At 62.3% G+C, this 11,851-nt stretch overlaps 1 protein-coding gene across 1 annotated transcript in view; it reads right to left on the bottom strand.

Annotated features, from left to right (window-relative positions):
* Positions 1-11,444, bottom strand: part of MORN1 (MORN repeat containing 1) — a 24,927-nt gene extending 13,483 nt beyond the window's left edge. The window contains 6 exon segments of the mRNA XM_024760279.1: positions 6,819-6,906; positions 7,485-7,575; positions 8,547-8,657; positions 9,146-9,244; positions 10,157-10,228; positions 11,369-11,444. Of these exon segments, the coding sequence (XP_024616047.1) occupies positions 6,819-6,906; positions 7,485-7,575; positions 8,547-8,657; positions 9,146-9,244; positions 10,157-10,228; positions 11,369-11,444 (537 nt within the window).
* Positions 11,445-11,851: the final 407 nt, after the last annotated feature.

Raw genomic sequence — 11,851 nt, 5'->3', positions numbered from 1 at the left:
TCCGTTCCCCCTCCCCCGCCCTTTTACGTAGAGGTTCATGCGCTCGTCTGAGGCTCTGTGCTGGGGTGCCTGGGCAGTGGGCCGGTGGCCCCGGGGAAGGGTGGTCTCCTCCAGAGACAAACACCCCCCTGTGGGGCCCGGCTGCCTCCACCCGCACACCGCCCCCAGGTGGAGCTGCGCCCGCTCTGTGCCCGGGGCCAGTGTGCTGCCTGCCCGCACAAGCGCAGGCCTCACCCCTGTTCTGGGCAGCGGTGCTGGGGTCACCGCCCCTGCGGGGTGGAAGGGGGAGGACGCCCAGGGGCAGGTGGGAGACGGGGCTTCCAGCCACGGGGAAGTGGCGGGAGCTCTGTGCGCGCGCACGCCTGCCCCGTGACACGGCCTCGGCCTCCGTTCGAGCTTCTCCATCACGTGACTCTGAGCGCTCCCGCCAAAGAGGGCCGAGCTCTGTGGCGCTCCGCGGCCCCCTCCCAGCGGCCTCTCCCTTCCCTCTCAGTCGTGGTCCCGTCTTGTCTGTCTGTCTGCTCTGGGGCATGAGCTTCCCAGGGCAGGGCTCCATGGGGACAGCTAGGGCTCGAATGAGCGCGGGCTCCTCTCCAAACAGCACGATGGCCACTGGGGCCCTCGACCGTGTCGGGGTCCACGTCTCTGCACGCCCTGCCCCGCCCCTTGGCCCTCTGCGAAGGCGCAGCATGGGTTTTCAGGAAGAAGGCAGGCAGGGCCTAGAGTCGCCTGGGAGCCAGGAGCAGACTCAGGCGGGTCCAGCACACAGAGCCTTGGAGCATGGCCTGCGGGCACACGGGCTGCCGCCTACAGAGCAGACAGGCAGTGAACGTGCCCCTCAGACCACGAAGCCCCGGCCCACTCCGCCCTGCTAGGTGTGAGCAGGGTCAGGCTCCCCACCAAGTCACTGTCCAGTCCTCGCCATCCACGCATTGACCGACCGCTTAATCGCGCTCCCGAAATCTGAGACCCCCCACCCCCCAGCTCAGGCTGCAACATAGCACTTTCCCAGGACAGATACACGATACACTCCAGCAGTGTAACTCATCCAACAGCGTAGAATCTAATTAATGTTACAAATCATGCTTTTGAAAACCCTGCCCTTTCTCAGTCAGCTGACACGCACCAGAGCGCGAACAAACACGTGTTAACGCGTCTCTGCGCCTGGCGGCTCTCCCTTCTCCTCCCCGTGCAGGTGAGGACCTGTGTGTGCTGGCGCAGTGCAGGAAAATGCGAGGACGGCCGGGCCACCCTGCACGCGAAGCACGGGTGCGCAGGGTCCCTGTTAGGAGAGGCCCTGTGGGGTGAGTGGGGCACATCTTGTGGCCGGCGGTGGCTGAGGCAACCCCAGGGCCTCTCAGCTCCAGGATGGGGACCTATGTGCTCAGAACTCCTTCCCTGGTCCTTTCTTTGAAGAGCACGGAGTCGGGGGTGGGACGAGGGGCCGCTTGGGTGCCTTCCCCACCACACACGAGTTTGAATAAATTGTGAGAAATACACCCCTGACTCTTCTCATTTCGGGAAGCACTTTCTAGTTAACAGATTCCCGGGAAAAGTGACGGTGCTTTCCCTGGAATTGCTTCTGCGGCTGCGTTGCCCTGTTGCGTTTTCAGGCGCTCCCAGGCGCACTCTGAATCTCCGCCCCGGTCAGAAGCCCACCTTCCCAGCTCATCCATCTCTTCCCCACCTCCAGTCCTCTCCAGGGCACCGGGGTTTGGCCGACCACACCAAGAGGCGCCGGGGCCCAGCTCTCCACAGCATCTTCTTTGATGGCATCCAGTCTGGAGGAGGTGACTTCCCACTGTCGCCAAACTCCCTCCTGGAGCAGGTGAAGACTTTCCTGAGGCCACGGCTCCTAGACCAGGGAGGGGCGTGGCCCCGGGTCACCTGCCTGGGCCTGCGGCTGCAGGGGCCCAGGGTCTCCAGCTTTCGGGGTGGCCTGCTGGGGCAGCAGTGGCCACACAGGCCAGAGTGTTGGTGGCTCCTGCCCATCATTCTCTGCAGACACAATGCCCCTCACTTCCCAGCTAACAGCAGGGTCCCTAAGGTGTCTTTGACCTCCACGATCCTGGCCATAAGTTCCCTGGATTTCAAAGTGTGACAAGCTCTGCTGATGCAAATACAAGCTGCCATCACACTCCGGGTCCTGACATCCGTATGCGTAGAACCCCACTGGGAACGTGGGGCAGTGCTGGTTCTGCTCTGGCAGCCCAGGCCCCTCCTCCTACGATGTGCTAATGGGCCCAGATGCTTCTCACGGTCAGGCCCTCATTCCTGGACTGTGACCTCCCAGCCAGGACAGTGGCACAGGGACACGGAGCCCCTGGCATTCCTACAGATGCACAGGTGAGGAGAGGGGAGGCTGGGAGCCACCAGCAGGTGAAGACGCGCATGAGGCCGACCACCTGCTCTGTGCGGTGAGCAGGTGCGCCGCCCAGCAGGCCTCCCTTCGAGAAATGCAGAGAAACGCCAACACGAGAAACACAGCCAATGCACACGGAGGTGCCCCGGGACGGGCAGAAGCGCAGCTGCTGGCGGCACCACGGCACAGCCGCACAGGTAGGAACATTCCATGTGCACAGAGGCTGAGGTTCACTGGAGAGCACCCCTCTGTCCCCTCCGCCAGGTGTGCGCTCGCCTCCACAGCCCACAGTCTGTCCCCAGGCTCCACGGAGGCGGCCCCGGAGGACGCTGCTCTCCGAGGGGCTGCCTGGTGCCTGTCTCTTAATCACTTCATTGGCACCGCGGTTATTTAAAAAGCAGACAACATGGGACTTCCCTGCCGGTGCAGTGGTTAATCCACCTGCCAACGCAGGGGACACGGGTTCGAGCCCTGGAAGTCCAGGAAGATCTCACATGCCGCGGAGCAACTAAGCCCGTGCGCCACAACTACTGAGGCCTGTGCGCCTAGAGCCCGTGCTCTGCAACGAGAAGCCACCGCAATGAGAAGCCTGCGTGCCGCAACTAGAGAAAGCCTGCGTGCGGCAATGAAGACCCAATGCGGCCAAAAATAAATAAACAAACACAAAACCCCCAGAAAACACAAGCGTTGTGGGAGGATGTGGAGAAATTGGAACGCTGGTGTGCTGCTGGTGGGAATGGAAAATGGAAAACGGTGTGGAGGTTCCTCAAAAAGTTAAAAATAGAATCGCCACGTGACCCAGCAGTTGCGCCGTTCCCAGAACTGGGAGCAGGATGGTGCTCACAGTAGCGTCACTCACAGGCGCCAAGAGGTGGAGAGAGACCGAGTGTCTATCGACGGACGAGCAGCCGGACATAGCGTGGAAGGAACATCCACACGGCAGAGCAGGAGCCAGCCTTAAAGAGGAAGGAGGTCCCGACACCTGCCCCAACGTGGATGGACCTAGAGGACACGATGCCGAGTCAAATGAACTAGACACGAAAGGACACATCCTACATGACCCCACTTCTATGAGGTCCCTGGAGGAGATCCATAGAGACAGAAAGTTAGGGCGGGGACCGGGGGCTGGGGGAGGGGTGGGGAGTGAGTGTCTAATGGGGACAGAGCTTCAGTTTGGGGAAAAGAGAAAGTTCTGGAAATGAAGGTGGTGATGGCTACACAACGTGAATGTGCTTAACGCCGCCGGGCTGTGCACTTATAAATGGAGGAGGTGGTAAATAAAGTTAAAAATGGAGAAAGCTCTCTGCCTCGTGAAGGCTTGCGGACAGCTGTGCCCTCGTGGGGGACACGCCAACTCCCTCTGGCGGCTCCATCCCTCCCAGGTGACGCTGCATGCCCAGAGGTCACAGGTCAGAGGTCAGGAGCAGGAGGCATCCCCACAGCACGGAGAGGCGGGCCCTGAGAGCTGGGAGCTCCTGTGTCCACACCGTCGGGAAGCTGTTTGGGACGTGGGGATTCAGGGCCTGGCTGTCCTCCCGGGGCCCTCAGGACATGGTCGTGGCTGCGACCGCGGGGCTGCGTGTCCCGGTGCTCAGGGTCTGGGTCGCGCGGCCCTGAGAGGCTGGGGCATCGCTGAGCAGCGGGAACGCAGGCGGACGGCCTGAACTCTGGGGAAGGACCCTCGTTAACCTGCAAAGCGCCGGGGGGACGAAGCCGCCAGCCCCTCGCACTCTGCCGGCTCCCGCCTGACATCCAAGCCGGCGTCCACTGGGCATCCGCTTGGAGGGACGCGTCTCTAGCTCCGCAGCCAGCGGAGGAGCCCCCTGCAGGGCCGGGCGGTCGACAGGGCCGGGCTGCCCCCTGGTGGATGGCGGCGGAGAACCCCCAGCGCCCCGGCTGAGCAGCGACTTGCTGGGGAGGCCCGAGCAGGGCCCCCAGTGCCCAGGCCGCTGATGCAGAGGCCCTGGAGGAGCCCAAACTGCCTCTGGGGGAAGGGCACGCGGGGTGGAGGGTGGGGGCGGAGGCTTTCGGGATTCTCTGGTAGAAGGCGAGGGCTCGGCCACCCCCTGGTTTGGGCGGCCTCCTCGTCTTTGGAACGGTGGTCGAGAGAGTCGGGGAGCCAGAGAGCAGCTGAGGGCAGTGCCAGCACTAGAACCGCGACCCCACACCTCCAGCCCGCGAGGTGTGGACGCTGTTGGGGGTTCTGAGCGAGGAAGATCCTCCCAGGTCCCCCTGTGTTTCCCTCTTCCGTGGCAGCTCTGGAGAATTCAGGCCAGTGACTGTGGCTGCCCAGGATGAGCCCTAAAGCCTGGCCCCATGAGGATGGACAGACGTCCCCCTTGGGGAGAAGCAGCAGAGCTCTGGCCGGGGCACAGCGGCATCTGCAAATGGGCTCTGGCGCAAACTGCCAACCGCAGCGGCCCAGGCGGCACCCCGGGAGTGGCTGGCTACCCAGACCAGGACTTGCGGTCCCAGGAGGGGCCTGGGAGGTGGTGTCACCTAAGCAGAGCTCTGCGTTTTACAAGCAGGCAAGGTGAGCGTGCCGGGGGGAGCCTCGCAGCCAGGGCAAGACTCTACACTCCCCAGCAGGACACTCCATCTCAGGAAGCACCCTGGCCAGTTACCAGTTTACTGCTTCTCAGCCCCCAAACGACCCTTCCTGCCCGACTCTGTGCTCCGGGAGCTGGACCCTGAAACGTGTCGCTTTGCCAGCTGGTGCCGTGCTGGGCGCTGCAGGGACCCCGGGGGGAAGAGGCTTCCCTCGGGCTCCAGGGTGCCCACTCCTAAACCCTCAGGCACAGGGGTTTGTCCTGGGCGAGTTCCTCTGTGTCCCAGCGTTTCCTGCATACACGCCCCGGCGGCTGGCAGCAGACGCCCAGGGAAGCTCCTCCAACCCAGCGGGCTGTGGCCACACCCCCTGTCGGCAAGGTCTGAGTCTCCGGAGGGGCTGGGCTTTCCCTCGTCTCCTGGGACTTCTTTCCCAATCTCCACTCTTAACTTTCACATGAGAAACTTGGCAAAGATATGAATTCAGCTGACAACCTAATTCTGCAACCCACACAATCAAATTGTTTCAGCCCTGAGGCTGTGAGAAGTGAGGGACTCTCAGGACCGTGGCTGGAGCTGAGTGCAGACCTGAGCTCCCGTCCAGGACACCAAGGGCCTCGCGCCGCCGTCACTACATCCACAGCCACGTGCAACCCTCGGCTCCCGAGGCCCAGATTCAGCTGGCGCATCACAGCCGAGCTCGGTGGCAGCTCAGTCACTCCCAAAGCTACCACGTGCCACAAGTCACATCTCCCATGGCCTCAGCCCCACGCGGTCAGGACCGAGGATGCAACCAGGCCGGTCCCCACCCCATCTTTGGGGGCACCTCCTGGGGCCACTTTCGCATTTGCTTTTGCCATATTCCTGCTTTTACCCCTTTGAGTGTTTTGCTGTCTTTCACTAGTTAATACTTTCATGTTCAATTACTGGTGTGACTTCTGTCTTCCGGTGGATTCTGGTTCAGGCATCACCACCATCCACCTGACGCTTGGGCCAAAAATGCAGGGACATCTTCGCTTCTGCTCTTGTCAACTAGTCCAGTGTCTGTACCTCCAAACCACCCCAAATTTGGTTCTACACCCCATGCAGGCCGCCATCACCTCTCTCCATGACTGAGAGCAAGAGAAGCCTTCCAAACACAGGGATCAGGTCACCAACTCCTTCCAGCACTCTCTGTGACATGCAGGATAAAACTCCAACCCCTCGTAGCTCCAGGGCCTATGCGTGGGACTGCCTGGACCTCCTGCCTTGCCCCCCCTGACCCCTGCTCTGGCCACGCAGGCTTCTACCTGCCTTGGAGCCCAGCCTCGCCCTTCCGCTGCCTGCAATGCCCTTCCCTGTGGTCTCCATGCGGCGGCCCCTTCCCATCCTTCAGACCTGGCTCACGCGGCATTCTCTGGCCCCTGGCTGCATCTCTGCAGGGCCGGTCAGGCCCACAGGCCGGCGTGCGGGAAGCACAAGGATGATGGATTCTGGGGGCCCGAGAAGGTCTTCCCACGTGCCTGAATCTCTTGGCCTCGTGGCACCTAAAACCCCCCATCAACTCGAGAGTAGCAGCTGCCACGATGATGGGGGGTGGGGCGCAGAGCCCTGCTCGCGAGGAGCAGGGAGGGGTCCTCGCCTGCTTCCCCAGGTTATCGAGGGCACTGGGACCCCACGGGTATCTCCTCTCAAAAAGGCTTCACCAGGCCATTCCCACAGGAGAGGGTGTTGGGTCATGGGGTGTTTCAGGAACCAGACGGGACGGAAAGGTGTTAGCGGGTGGCCCTTAAGCTCTCTGAACTGCATCTTCTCATCAGCGAAAAGGGAATGGTGGCCGACCCCACATCGCAGGGTCAGAAGGGCAGCACCTGGACTGCACCCCGGGCGGCACCGGGAGCAGAGGACGCCCGGCCGGTGGGTCCAGTACCTCATAGATGGAGCCATCCGCATGGCGCAGTATCCCGTGGCCCTGGCGCTGGTCCCGGACCCAGTCACCCTCGTACTCATCTCCATTCCTGAGGGACAAACGCGGAGGCTGCTCTCAGGCTGGGAAGGGCCAGGTGGCTGTGTGACGCACACCGGCTCCTCCGACTGGGGCTCAGCACGCACCCCCGGGACCAAGGCAAAAATAGGCCCAGAACAGATGGCACAAGCTGTGGCCTTGCCAGGGCCCAGCCAGAGGGGCAGGTGGCCTTGGCGCCCAGTGGCGTGCAGTGACGGGAGCCCCGCTTGCTGGGCCCCAGGTGTGAAGGTTTGGAGAGGAAAACGGGAAGGAAGTGGGGGGGCCTGCAAATCCCAAGGGCAGAATTTTGCACGAAAACTGCCCGGAGTGTGAAAGACGCCCAGCACTGGGCCCGAAGTTGAGAGCCTGCGGGCGTCACCCGACTCGGCCCCGCTCCACCCTCGCACCCACCCAACCTTCTCACCTGGTGTTTCATTGAAGGAGGGGGATGGATGTTCTTTCTACTAAATACACACAGAACCAATGTCAGTAACTGAGGGAGAAATTGCAGGATCATATGAAAAAATCACAGACCATACTTTCAGGGCTGGGTGTTCAATGGGGGTACGGCCCACAGGATGGCGGACTCACCGGAAGACCATCCGCCCTTGGCCGTGCCGCTTGTTGTCGTGAAACGACCCCCAGTACACTTGTCCATCTGCGTCCACCAGGTGCCCCTGTCCTGGAGGCGTGCAGGAGTCGAGGGTCACCTCGTACCTCCGTTGGGGGAGGGGGGTGTCTAGAAGAAGGATGGGGTCGGCAACCCCTGCAGCCGGGCCCCATGGGGGTCCCCCGGCCCCGCAATCCGATCTGGGGCGGCCTGGCAGCCACACGCAGCGGGAGCAGCTCTGAGTCCAGCTCTCAAGGTCCCGAGGGAGGATGGGGGCGCCCCGGGCCCCCAGCAACGGAGACTGAAACGCTCTGCTGTCCAGCTGGGGTGGTGCTGCCGCGCGGTCAAGGCCAGCTCGCAGGTGCGAGTTCACGCTGAGGACCGTCAGTCGTGCAGGGCCTCCACCACCTACTCAAAGGGCCCAAAGCCAGAGGAAGTGCTTATGAGGACACGGAGTCTCAGGGCCTGGACACTCAGGAAGGGGGGCGTCCTGACCCCTCACGGGAGGCGTCCTGACCCCTCACGGGAGGCCTTGGAGGGGTCAGAGCTGCACCCGCGCCGGGCATGCTGTCGGGGGCTTGGACTGCTCCGCTCGCTCCGGTGACCCCGGGGCTCTGCCTGCTGCTCCCCGGAATGTGGCCTCCTGACTGGCTGGGTCCCACAGGACGTGGAGGAGGTGACCGAGCCGAGGGTCAAGAGGACCCACAGTGCTGGTTGAGCCACTGCGACCCTCAGCGAGTCCAGGAGACCCGCCCGGCCGAGCCCAGGCCAGACTGCTGACACGGGATCGAGGGCGATGGCAGAGCAGGGACCTGAGTCACCAGGTTTGAGGGGCTTGCTGTGAGCCCTGCGCTCCGAACCTCACCGGACCGGGGAGTGCACTCGCGCCCAGGCCCGTCCAGGCCCCAAGTCAGTATCCGGGGAGGGCTGGGGTCCGGGCCCCACAGTGTCCACCCCGAGGCCGATGCCTCACGCCTTCCCGCGGACCCCGGACCTTCTCTCAGGCTGCAGGAGAGCTCCCCTTCGTAACGCGGACCCCGGACCTTCTCTCAGGCTGCAGGAGAGCTCCCCTTCGTAACGTCCGCCGGCTTTGTACTTCATGATGCCGTGTCCTTGGGGTTCTCCCAAAACAAACTGTCCAGTGTAGGTGTTCCCTGGTGTGGACGGGACGCGGGAAGCGGTGTCCAGGGTTAGACTCGTTTCCTGAGTCCAGCGGGGTAACCAGTAGTTCCTGCCTGATCCGTGGGCAGTGGTAGCAGAACACGGTGTCCCTTTATCTCACCGCTCACCCTGAACAAGGGAAATGGGACTCCCTCCCTCCCAGCAGTGTACGTGCAGACTCCATTGCAAGGGGACCCTCTCTGGGGCATCTGTGTGCTGGGGGCAAAGGCCCCGCCAGGCCAGAGTCCATGGTGTGAGGCTTCTCTCCGCTGAGAACCCAACAGCCGCTTGCCGGTGGGGGTCTGAGGTTCTGCGGGCAGCAGTGTGGCCACCCTGCCCCAGGCTGGCACGAGGCCATTATGAGACACCTTAGGGAAACCAGGGGTCCCCAGGTTACTGATGGAAGTGCCTTCTGCACCCGGAAGGGAGGGGCCAGCTCACACCAAGGTTGGTTTAGGAGGAAAGCGTCGGGCCAGCTAACCTGTCAGGGCCCAGTGCCGGCAGCCCTCTCCCGTGATCTCTCCGTCTACAAACTTGCCTTTGTAGTAACTCCCGTCTTTAAGCAGAAGTTTGCCCTGACCTGGTAAAAGACGTCGTGCTGTCAGGCAGTGGCTGGGAGTGGCCGCTGGGGCATGCGTGTGGCCGGGCTTGTTTCTCAGGGATGAGCGCGGAGCCGTGAAAGTCTCTGCGTTTGGCTCCATCTCTCGTCCAGCACGTGCTCTCTGCAGGCTCACCCACACACGTCCACCAACAAGAACGTCCGTGAAACATGACCGAGCGTCTTCCTGCTGTTCTGGCCATCGAAAGTGCAAGGACCCCGCCCCCAGACCTCCTCAGAGGGGACTCGACGGCCACTTCGCCTCTGTCAGTGCAGTGGCAGAAGGAGAGAGAGAGAGTCTGTGGTCATAAGGTGACACTGAAGCATACATTTCAAAAGGAGGAACCACTCTGTCCAGGCCAGGAAGAGAACCAGAGATTTCAGCACAAAAGTGAGAAACATCCGTGGGGCAAAAACGTTACAAGAAAAGTCAATAAAAGTCAAAAGGTTCAAAATATAGAAAATCCTGGCAGCCAACAGATATAAAAATAGCTCATGAGAAAATACTGAAAGATCAATCCTCCAGTAGAAAATCAGGCAGAGGATGTGAGCAGACAGAACCCCAAACAGGCACAAAACCATGTGTGTAAACTTTGGAAAGTTCAGGCCTGCCTCTGGGGGGGACTCCAGGGTACTTTCACTTGATACTTGCTCTCGTCTGCTGCTTAGATTTTCTACAAAAGCAGGCAGTCTCTTTATCATCAGACAAAAAAGAAAAGCAGATTTCATCAGCACCAGGGGAGCTGTCCAGGCCTCCAGCGCTGCAGGATGGCCCCTCACGGGCACTAGTGAGTGCTGAGGGCCCGGTGTGGCCAGCCTGTGTGGCCCCCAGATCGGCAGGGACACGGGCCATCAGCGGCATGGCTGCAGGAAGAGGCCACAGCCCATCCTTACCATGTTTCCTGCTTCATCTCCATTCTCCTTCATATCAAAAGAAAGAATTCGGGTAAACGTAGACTCCGTAACCTGAACGTTGAAAGGAGGGTGCACAGGTTAGCAAGAGACACAGGTGACCTGGCTGATGACCAGCAAGCACTGAGGTGCGGGCCGTCCCGGGGGCTTCTCCAGGTGTCTGTGGCTTCACCCCCAGTGAACTCCCCTGCCCACTGCTCCCCAAAGGCTCAGTTTGGGTCACGACTCTCCCTGTTCATCTGTTTATGCACCAGACTCGCTGAGCACCTACTCTGTGCAGAGAGGCCCCGGGGGAGGCAGGCTAGGAGTGAGCGCAGGGTCCTTGAAAGGAGCGTGCGGGTCGGTGGGAGGGTGGATGTGTGTGCGCGGGGGTGGGGAGCCTTCCTGAGAGGGGACATTTGAACTGAGCCGAATTAGCTGGGGGTAAGTGAGGGCACAAGGGGAAGAGCCGTCCCGGTCATCTCTCTGCAGGGACCTCATCCCCCCAGCGGCCTCCTGTGCCCTCCAGACAAAATCCACACTTGCATCCAAGGAGGGCCTGCCCATCGTCACTTCTTGCCACTCAGCTGCTGGGTGCACCATCCCCCAACTCCAGTAGTTCCTGGAGAGGGCAGGGCCCCCCTTCCCACCAGCCCCCCTATTTCAAGGCCAACTTGGGCGAGCATTTCTAGGGAAGCTTGGGGTTGCCAGACTCTGGTATCTGCCATAAACGAGGCTCGGGTTCTACCTGAAGTTAAGAGATGTGGACTCGGATCTCTACGGCCCCGTTTTATTCATTCTATGAACAGGTTCTATCAAACCTCCTCTGACCGCGCGTCGGGGACGTTGGGAGGCGCGGTCAGATGAGGCGACCCCTGCCAGGACGCAGGGACACCCAGGGTCGACTCGGTTCCTGCCGGCTGGGTCTCCAAGACACGGCCGGTTCTGCTACTCTGGGCCCGGGACTCCGCCCATCCCGCGGGCACCGGGACACGCGAACGCGCGTCCCTCCCAAATTGGGGGCGACAAGGCTGCCGGGGGTTGCGGGCTGGGCTCGGGGGAGGCGCGCGTGGGGAGCCCCGCTGGGCTTGGGGGCTGCGGGTTCTGGACTTCCTGAAGTGAAAGTGCGTGTGCGGGGACACGCAGCGAGCGCCCGGACCTGCCCGCCTCCCTCCCATCTGGACCGAGGCCCGGTAGGGCGCAGTCGGCTGTTACCGTCCCGCAGTGGCCGAGCCGGCGGGTCTCGGCGCGCCTGGCGGGAGCTCGCGCACCCATCACGGGCGGACGCCATCTTACCTCTAGAGTTTCCCTTAGCAACCTCATAGCACTCCTCCATTGGCTCGTTGGTCGCGAGGGGGCGTGGCCTCGGGCTCAGTCTCTGGGCGTTACCAATCTCTGGAGCGGAGCTGTCTGGGCCCGGAGCCAGAGGACGCGACTGCGCTTGCGCAACGCGGCGAATTTCCGCCGCTTACGTCCCTTCCGCCGACGCGACCGCCCCGCCAACGGCCTGGGCGCCCGCACCGGAAGCGGAAATGGTTGGAGGCTCTCGGCCCCGCCCCGGAGGCCATCTTGAAGGCCCGGGAGGCGGTGCCGCTCAGGACGGAGCGGAAGTGCTCGGCTGCGTCTTCCCGGACCGAGCGAAGCGCCGGCCAGGCAGCCACTCGCGTCCTCCTTCCCGCGGCCCTCGGGAGACCGCGC

The sequence above is a fragment of the Neophocaena asiaeorientalis genome, unplaced genomic scaffold, assembly GCF_003031525.2.
Source record: "Neophocaena asiaeorientalis asiaeorientalis breed wild unplaced genomic scaffold, Neophocaena_asiaeorientalis_V1.1 scaffold489, whole genome shotgun sequence".
NCBI classification, from domain to species: Eukaryota; Metazoa; Chordata; class Mammalia; order Artiodactyla; family Phocoenidae; genus Neophocaena; species Neophocaena asiaeorientalis.
The sequence above is the reverse complement of the archived record's forward strand: the minus strand, read 5'-3'. Positions and strand labels throughout refer to the sequence as shown.